We start from the raw sequence: 10,041 nt of genomic DNA on the forward strand, positions 1-10,041 counted from the left end.
GAATTATCGCCCCCTTCCGCGTGTTTTGTTAGTAGGCACATAACCTGTAAAATGTGTTTCTACGTGTAAACATTTTCATATTTTTATTTAACTTTTAAGTTTGTCACTATTCTATTTTATTATTGTATTTATGTATTACTGTCTTTATTTATTGTACCCCTGACTGTTTATATATTTGCATTTCTTTAAAACCAATAAAAAAATCAATAAAAAAAAAAAAAAAAATAGTAGGCACATACACTGACAGGAAGCTTCCTTAATTGAATGCACGTGAAACATACCTTTGGCAAAACAGATGTTGTCTTATTGTATCACTTAACATAGTAAATAAATAAATTAGTCATACAGGCAAAGTAAAAAAATATAAAATAAAAAAATAAAACATTATTATTGATCTCAGAAAACATCATTGTGCTAAATAGCATAGCCTACTAAAATTTCCAGAAGAAATCTTCTGAGCAATGCCTATACAAATATATAAATATATATATATAATTGCAAAAGCACACAGCCTATAACATTTTTTGTTTGTTTTTTGCTTTTCAGGGTAGCATCCTCTTCTCAGCATTTTATGTTAACCTTGCACTTGTTATTGGCAGAATCAATACATTTGGCAGGGATAGGCAGACTATGACCATCAGTGTTGAGCAAACACTTATTTCTATGCCTGTTGCACATTTCCAGTTGCTCTGAACTTTTACTGACTTTCTTCTAATATATCACCTTTTTTATATAATTTTTTATTCTTTTATGTAAATAAGTTTAAATTATCATTGTGTGTAACAAATAAACTTGCCTTGCCTGCCCTAATATAGATGTCATCAACCAACTTGAACTGAATGTTTCATTCATTTTACATCTGCTCAGGAGAGCAATTTATCTGTCAAGAGAGGCACAGAGAAATGCAGTAAGTGGCACATTCTTTGTAATTTGTTGGTTTCAAAACTTCTTTAAATGATCACTCAGGTAGGTCTATACCTGAGGAAACATTTATTCCTCCCGGTGTACCTGAAAAGCAGTAAATGAATAATATGAGAAAATGCAACCATTTTAACGGAAAACAATTTAAAAGGACTATGTAGATTCTCACATTTACCTGTGAGCCCTCTGCCTGCAATAGAATAATCATATTAGGTGAGTGCACAAATCCAACTGAAAAGCCAGGTAGCCAGTTAGCAATTTGGGAACCTGTAAGAAGAAGAAGAGGAGGGATATTTCAATAGATATCATTCTATAATTCCATTTTGAAGCAATGATCAAACTGGTAAAAGTCATAATAAAAAGCAAATGTGCCTGTACTGTACATTAAAAAACCTATTGAGTGAGCGCTTAGATATTCTTAATGCGTAAAACAACAGATGTACCATCAAAATGGAAGAAGTGACTTTGGTAATTGATTGGAGCTCTGTTTGGGTTTGCCACATCAGATGGGCCCAAACTGACTGTCAGTGCTGCCCCCTCCTGCTCATTTCTGGTACGACTGTCACTGATATTTACAGACATCCTACATGTTGGACACGACATATCCTGCTCTAGCCAGGAACGCAAGCATGACCTGAGAACACACACATATACCAGTAGCTTACAGACCATGTAAAAAGGTTTCCTTTCATATTGTCTAATTTATTTCCACAGAAATACTTAATACTTTTGTCACCCATTCAATTTAGTGCTGCATGAGAGATTGCATTCACATGCAGTACCCAGGGTGGATTAATAATAAACCCTTCTCTCTCTGAATTGTGGTCATTTTCATACTTGTGGAAAAGGTGCCCACAGGGCATTTTGTATGCTGTGTACATCTTTTCCCAGCAAATAGCACATCTGTCATCATGAGATGCCAGCTCTTCCATTGTTGCCATAGAAAACCTGCCAAGAGATATTGATTTCATTATTGCAAATTACCAAAACGGAGTGCACATACAACAGCTGTTACCTTACTCATGTACAAAAATAAACCAGCATTCAGCATAATAATATGTAACATTACAGAGTTTGAGAAACTTAAACTGACCTTTCCACAAATTAATGTTCACTAGCATTAAATAGAAATATTAACTATTACCGGTATTCAAAAAAATTCAGACTGTGACAACAACATTCTCACAGTTATTAATGATTAATGAATCTAGCAATGTTTTTAATATGTTCATTTTTATAAATGTATGTCCATTTATGGCACAAAAAGTTATGGCTGAGAGTGATGGAAAAAAAATCTGACTGCCTACAATTTTTTTATCTTTTGGAAAGTACTGAAAATGCTTTTTTCTTTTGCTGAGCAAATAGGTACACAAAAATCATATTTTCTGTAGTGCCCTTTTTACCATATTAGACATCTACCTAGGATGAAAGGCTTAAAATCCCTGTAAAACCTACCTCATGTCCATAACATCATAAATATGCAGGTAGTTTTTGAGTTGAAGTAACTTGTGTTGCATTTCCTGAGACAAGAACCGTAAGTCTATCAATATAATCAAATCAGCCACAGAGAACCAAATATTCCCATAGAGCTAGAAAAAGAAGGAAAAGACAAGAAAAATAAGTGCTAATAATTCTACTACTTAATAGTAATAAAAATAAAATGATTCATTGAATTAATCTTTTTTAACATAAAAGTGAACGCAAAAAAACAAGATTATTGACTCACCAGCATGTGGATATGATGCATTATATCAAGGAAAAGAATCCCCATCTCCATGACAAAGTCTGTGTAATAAATACAGACCTCTTTATCTTCCCAGGAATCTTCACAGATCAGGTCATACAGGTGAATTGTGTACCTGAACAAAGTAAGTTTTCATTTAGCATGCACATATCTTAAAGAACATATAAGGATACATTTCATACAACTTATGTGTCTATATTTACCAGAGGTGTAAAGTAATTAAGTAATACTCCACCATATATATATATATATATATATATATATCAGTCATCAGTCATCAGTCAAGTCATCAGTTTCTGAAATACTCAGACCAACAATCATGCCACACTCAAAGTCACTAAAATCCCAATTCTTACCCATTCTGATGCCGTATACCTATACTATATATATACTGCCCAACAAAAAAAAAGTTGCAGTTTGGATTTAAGTAAGTCCAAAAAAAAAAACCGTATGCACCTCTTTATGGAAATACCATCACAACATTTATTTTCATCAAGAGGTGCATGCATTTTTGGTCAAACTCTTGTATTGGCAACGCAAGAGTCAAGAACTCAGTAAACTCCGTAGACTCAGCACATCCCAAATACTTTCAGTGATTTTGAGTCTGGACTCAAGAGGGGCCAATTTTTTTTGGCCAGGCATGAGTCGCCATGGGACCTGGTAGCTTTTAGAGGAGTTTAAAGGAAGTAGTAAAGTAGTTTACTTGGAAAGTAAGTTTAAGACTTTCTGTGGTGTAGTTAATGTTGATAAATGTTTGTTTGAATGTGGATGGCAAAACTCACGTTTACAAATACTTACCGTAGAATTACATGGCTCATATATATAGTTACCATAAGGCACTGTAAAAAAGACAATGATTTTTAATAATCTGTACACTTATAAACAAATGTATACAGTACTAGCTTCTACACGCATACAGACCCAGATAGAAAATTCAAACAGGTTTGCATGCACACAAACTTACTTCAACTGCCATAAAGGAGAGAGTGTTCATTTCATGGGAAAACCTCAGCAGGGCACATACGACAGTGAGCCCTCCAGAGCACACTAACAAACACATCAACACCAACAACACTCGCATATGGCTGCCCAGAGACATGATGGAGGATGACAAGAGCTATGAAATACAAAACACACATATCCTCAAGTCAAGGCCACAGATTACATTGAATACATAACATTTGAGATGGTTATGACTTAATAATACAGCACAACAGAATCTTGTGTTACAGTGATCTCATTAACTTCACTGCTGCTGTGCAGGTGAGAGCACTTACATGAGAGAATGATACTAATTTAAAAGCATAATATTCTCTAATGCTAAAACTAAACTGAAAACGATCTTAGTAAACACACTAGGGTTCAAGGACTCTAATTCTATTTATAATGTTCAACCTGAAATTGATATGGACTTGGGTAGTCACATGGTAGGTCATCTGTGTTTTCCAGTTTCCAAGCACTGGATTTCTCTCTCTGAGTATTGGGTATCTGGATATCAACTGAAAATATATTTACTTACATACTCAAAACGATCTTTGCAGAGCTGGGCCAAGAGCTGAAGAAAGAGAAGTGCAGAGCACCAAATACACCACATGGCCAGCTCCCTCTCTGTCTGCACATTCAGCACACCAAAGAGAAAGATGAACTTGTAGAATAGAAAGTTCCGGATTTTGCCCTTGAGGTTCTTATAGCAGGAATGTCAAGGCAAAAAAGGTAACAGAACAAGCAGAAAGGTTCATTAGCCATACAGTACAATGCTGTGGATTGTATGGATTTTGAGAAACACAGTAATTAAACAAGCACAATTATTTCACTGTTATGTTTAATCTCCTGTTTAGGCTACATCAGGCTGGACATGTGCCACATGAATTACCTGTTTTTCATTCATTCTGAGATCGCCGAACGCAATAAACTGGATACATTTGGCCGTCAGCAGGAGAAAACAGCACAGTGTGTTCACAAGGACCTGAGGAGATGATTAATGTAATATAGGCTACTACTAGCACTTATGTACATTTGCTCTGACACTGATTACCAAAAACCTAAAACCTAATATAAAATATAAAATCACAAGGTCTGAAGAATGGGCATGACCATGTTATTTGTTTGAGTGTGAGAAAAAAAAACTATTTTAAAGTACATAAAGTTCTTAGAAATATAGTCTTTTTTATTCATGCTGGTTTAAGTATAGCCTACATCAAAATCAATTTGTGTTAATCATACAAAAATGTCATACCTTGAAAATGAATACACAATTTTCATTACATTAGAATAAATAAAAAATAAAAAATAAAACATTAAGGGAAGATATTTTTGTATATAAAATAAGTAAGAAATAAAATATTATGCCAAACTAATTCACACAGATACTAATTTGGCCCATCTATTAAGTACATTTTAAATTCATAAACTTGCATGTTTTAATGTCTTATGAATCACAAAAAAAGTGTCATTCACTGATCAATACAAAATAAGACTTGCTAAGAATTGGACCACTTACCCATATACAAAAGCTATCCGTCGTCGCCAGATACCACAAAACAGTTGAATGTAATTCTTCGTTGTTGACATTGTCACGATCGCGTGTCCTGCCATCGGGTGAGTTCTGAGAGTGTTTGTTCTCGGTCTGTATGAGTGAATTTTGCGCCTCTTCATACAGTTTGTAGACGCATTTTGTCAGTAAACATACACTGAATGCTGTGTACGCTTTAGCCCAAGGCCAGGACAATACATCAACAACACTGGGCGCCATTCGATCACCTATATGTCTACACAAAAATAACGTTTTTCCTCTTTCTTTAAGTCACAGTCACTAGTAATCGGATACTTAATTTGGTCTCATACTTAAATACATAAATACTTATCGGTCGTCATAAACAGGATAAACTAATATGTCTTCAAGCCTTCAGTGCTGTGTTACTTTATTTCAAGTTGCACTGGAGAGGGCGTAAACAAGGGAGTAAATTTACCTTTAAAAAAGATGGTCGAATCTGCTCCTTCAAAATCATTTGGGATTTCATCAGTTTATTGCCCAATGTCAATGTGAAAAAATATAAAATGATTGTTTTAGCCAACAATTATTGTAAATAAGGAATTAAGTTCCGAGGAGTTAGTGATTCTTTTAGTTTTTTAAATCTGACTCTCAATGTTTGATGGCATTTTTCTGTAAGTAAAGAAAGAGAAACATTAGGCTGTACAGGAGGAAATAAGATACATATTGTCCACTGCTTTTATTTTAAGAATTGTTTTTTGGTTATGATAAATGTGCAGCTGAATGCTACTGACATTAATGAGCTGGCTTCCAAGATCAGTGTATTTTTGCATTATATTTCTAAATTGAGCTGGAGCAAGCGGTTGAAGCGTTATTCCTAGTGATGGCCAAATGAGGCTTCCTGAACCACTGAGGCTTTCCAGCCCATTGCTTCACCAAAAGGTTCATTTACCTGAAGCCTCATGAAACAGTGTGCTCCCTAGTGACACCTGCTGTGCAAAGCAATGCATCGCACACAAATCTATTCATCCTGAGCAACCAAATTATCATACTGTGGGCACACCCTTTTTCTATTGCCTGTGTATTAATAAAGTATTTTACTCTACTTGTATTAACCTATGTACACACAACTCACACAAACACACAACTTTGTGTTCAACTATTCAGTAGTTCTTTGGGTTAGTGATGACAGTGAATGCCCAGAATGATTGTAAATAAATTATTGTGAGTGCAGTGCTTATGGGACTGGAATTGTGGAACAGGGATGGGAAAAGCTTTCCCTAATACAGTCTAGTCTTATAATAATATTAATAATAATAATAATAATAATAATAATAATAATAATAATAATAATAATAATTGTTGGTCTGCTAAAAACATCTGTCTGTATGTTGAGATTCCTATTCAGGTGGATTACCTTTTGTCTCTTTCCATGGCCATTATGAATAGAGAAGCTTTTGCTTACACATTTTTACATTAATGTTTTACGTTTTATGTCCCTCTTAGTTTTTTCTTTGAGGACTTTGCAAAGCGGAGAGGAGAGGGAAGAGGTTTGAACTCTGAAATACAGCAAATTTTGGATCTTCATGAAGAATGAATAAATACAGGGTAAATAGTTTGTACTATTAAATACTTTAAGGCCTGTACTTTAGCATTTTCTTACAGCATTGTATACTTGATGAAGTCCATATGAAGTGCTTACTGCTAAAATGAATTAATTAACACACACTATAAACATAAAGCACATGTCAGAAAACATGTATACTACTTGATATGGTGCATAATACATTCAACAGTAGATGTTACAAAACTTACAGAAGATGAACAAATTGCAGTTCATTGCAGAGCTCTAAACTCTTTTTTTTCTAACCTCTTGTTTCCTGCTCAGCTGTTTAGAGTGTAAAATTACAACCGCAATAAAGAGTGTTATAAGATTTATGTTTTAAATACATTTTTGAATACACAAATAAAAAACGTTGGGGAAAAAAAATGCAATGATACTTTTAAACATTAAACTAAACCGCCAGGAGATGGCGGCAAAACACAGAGTGAGTCAACAGAATAAATCGTTCAGTAACAAAAGTGAGTGTTGTGCTTTGCTCTCTGCTTGGAACTATCATTGGTGAAATAGAACAAAACAGTCAATATTGTGTCTAAAATGTAAGTAACTTAATATGAACTACTTTTTTTGAACTAATCAATGTTACTAAAAAAATGCAATCATGATAAAATATTTAGCAAAACAGTTCCCTTGGTTGTGTTTTGTTACTTAACTATATCATATGTTATAAATAAAAAATATAGTTTTTCTTCTTCTGTGAGTTTCTTAATATGTGCTTTTACACTTTGTTTTGATTTCTCCAGGAAAGTCTCTCTCTTACACCTTGTCGTGCCGCAACAGCTAGAAACTGTCTACACTGAGAGAGACATTTTTTCATGGCTGAGCAGAGGTACGTGCAGTTGATCAGTTCATTTAGTTAAAGTTGGAGATCAGTTAAAGCAATAGTTTATTAACCACACTCGATAATGTGGTAGATGTTCCTTATTTTGTCCAAAATAAATTATGTTTGTTTTGTTGTATTTTAGCAGCTTGGGCAAAGCCCCTCAGACAACTCCATCAGTTACAATCATGCAAAAGCTTGGGTGAACAAAACAATCATCTGGGTGGCTCTCATTTAGCTCTGGGGCCCGTTCTTTGTACGTGGCTAACTCAGTTTGCTGGATTTGATTGTTGAGGATTTGGCTTGATCTTGGACTGTTTGGTTCTTCGAAGCTAATCCTGGACTTGCTGTCATAGTAACAGGTGCGGGAAGCTTAAACCTGCTTGGAAGTAGGCTTACTTCATGTAAACAGGATTAGATTGCATCTTGAGGTGATACTTAAAATCTGTCCCTGTCACTGCTACTTTATTACAGGAATGCCTTGCTAAACCAGGGGCAATAATAATTTAAAATGATAATAATAATAATAATAATAATAATAATAATAATAATAATAATAATAATTTTTATTTTATTAGAAAATATTATAATGTTGTGTAAAAGGTGCATATAATATTATATACACAGTCACTTGATTGAAAGATTTATTTGTGACGGAAAGGTACTTTATAGTTGTATTGGAGGTTTACACATATGCTGTACATTTAATCTGCGTTGTGCATTAATGTGAGTGATGGCGGATATTATGGGAGTGGCTTGATACACCGCAAGAGATGCAGATCATTTGATCTTGACCGTTAAGAAACTTTAATTAATACTGTCACTTAACAAATCTGTTTTGTTTTGAATTGAATTAAAATTAAATTTCAACATTAAAATAAAAATGTGATTACAAGGGTGTAAATATCATAAATATAAATAATTGGAAATCATGCTCATCAAAACAGTGCACATTTAATTTATCTAACTTTTATGTTGGTTTGGTCGGTTGGATGTTTCCTTATAAAGGTTCAGAAATTTGTTTTATTTATTTATTTTATTTTATTTTGTTTTTTGCCAGGTGGCTTTTTTAATTATATGAAGTCATTACATTGTCTTGACACCAGCCAATCACTGCACTGCTGATCGTGGTTTCGAGTATCGATGCATCTGCCCTCTTCAGGGAACACAAGAACGCACAGAGATCTCAGACAACATAATCCAGATATTTTAATCCAATCCGCAAATTCATTTTAAGTAACAAATTAGCCAGAAATCAGTCGTCATGATTAGAAGATCTGGGATCTGTCAAATATTCACAGATATATTAAGCGAGGTACGATATACAGTATGCAGTATGCGGTGTTAAATCATTACACACTTTCCCTATTTGCTTCACTGCATTTTTCAGGATTTTCATGGGAGTATATTGTAATGTCTTAAGAAAGACAAACAAATGAGAACGCAGAGCATCCATAACAACAGGCACAGCAGCCTGCGCAGTACTTATTTTCTCATACAGCACTTTCTGAACTATCTGCATTAACCCTGTAAATGCTGGTTCTAAAGAAAACTCGAAAGAAAATCATAACTAAAAAAGACTGCTGCACTACACTAAACAGACAACTGTCCTGTTTTCAACAAAAGAACTCTATAATGTGCCGTGCCCTCCTCAACACACACTATGAGCTAGTATGGAGCACCACTGCTCAGTCGTTGACCTTTCATCCTGAGCTGGTACACAACATTAAAGATCTTGGCCAGCACCTCACATGGGCCATGCTGGTGACTGCAGAGCTTTGAAGAGTAGCTTTTTTTTTCTTTTTGGGCCAATAAACCCAAACTCTATCACCAGGGGCAAAGTCTCTGTTATTGATGTGGGCATCGTATGTCCACTTCTGTCTAGCTGCTGCAGTTCCCTGTTGGTTCCTGGCTCCCTCATGCCCCAACGTGGCATGACTTTTCCACAATTTCCATCCTTGGGCCCCCCTGGTATCTTTGGTTCAGATGGGGACCAAAAGTAGTAAAAGTTCTGAACATGAGGACAGCAGGCGTGCACCCTGTAGACCCTTGAACTGTCGTTATATGGGAAAAAAAAGTCAAGGTGTTGGTCCCAGTCATGTTGATGTTCACTAGTTAGGGTGGCTAACTGGGTGGTCAGGGTACGGTTAAGGAGTTCTACTAAGTCAACACCCTATTTTCAAGAGTAGGGAGACTTATTTAAGTCCCTGATCACTGTGGATCTCTTCTGGTTCTCCAAAATGGCAGAACACTTCCTCCACCAGCTTTCCTGGCTTGTGGACGTAGAGCTCAAGAACCTGCCTGCATCCATAACAACAGGCACAGCAGCCTACGCAGTACTTATTTTCTCATACAGCACTTTCTGAACTATCTGCATTAACCCTGTAAATGCTGGTTCTAAAGAAAACAGTATAGCCTGTCACACCACCACTTCTTCCACAGCC

At 35.3% G+C, this 10,041-nt stretch overlaps 1 protein-coding gene across 1 annotated transcript; it reads right to left on the bottom strand.

The window, feature by feature from the left end:
• Positions 1-219: 219 nt before the first annotated feature.
• On the bottom strand, positions 220-5,527 carry amfrb (autocrine motility factor receptor b). The gene is made up of 12 exons (XM_067440332.1): positions 5,166-5,527; positions 4,539-4,631; positions 4,185-4,349; positions 3,630-3,782; positions 3,464-3,504; positions 2,648-2,780; positions 2,377-2,510; positions 1,759-1,869; positions 1,365-1,555; positions 1,097-1,188; positions 979-1,008; positions 220-880 (listed from the first exon to the last, which is right to left on the bottom strand). Exons 1-11 carry the CDS (start codon positions 5,415-5,417, stop codon positions 991-993), a joined length of 1,383 nt encoding a protein of 460 aa, XP_067296433.1. The 5' UTR covers positions 5,418-5,527; the 3' UTR covers positions 220-880; positions 979-990.
• Positions 5,528-10,041: the final 4,514 nt, after the last annotated feature.

Source organism: Pseudorasbora parva, chromosome 1 (assembly GCF_024679245.1).
Source record: "Pseudorasbora parva isolate DD20220531a chromosome 1, ASM2467924v1, whole genome shotgun sequence".
NCBI classification, from domain to species: Eukaryota; Metazoa; Chordata; class Actinopteri; order Cypriniformes; family Gobionidae; genus Pseudorasbora; species Pseudorasbora parva.

Excerpts from the sequence above, each read along its gene's own strand:
- amfrb (XM_067440332.1), bottom strand. The coding sequence starts at position 5,417 with ATGGCGCCCAGTGTTGTTGATGTATTGTCCTGGCCTTGGGCTAAAGCG. Across the intron at positions 4,632-5,165 it reads CGGATAGCTTTTGTATATGG|GTCCTTGTGAACACACTGTG; the intron begins GTAAGTGGTCCA and ends TCATCTCCTCAG. Across the intron at positions 1,189-1,364 it reads TCACTTCTTCCATTTTGATG|GTTCCCAAATTGCTAACTGG; the intron begins GTACATCTGTTG and ends TTCTTCTTACAG.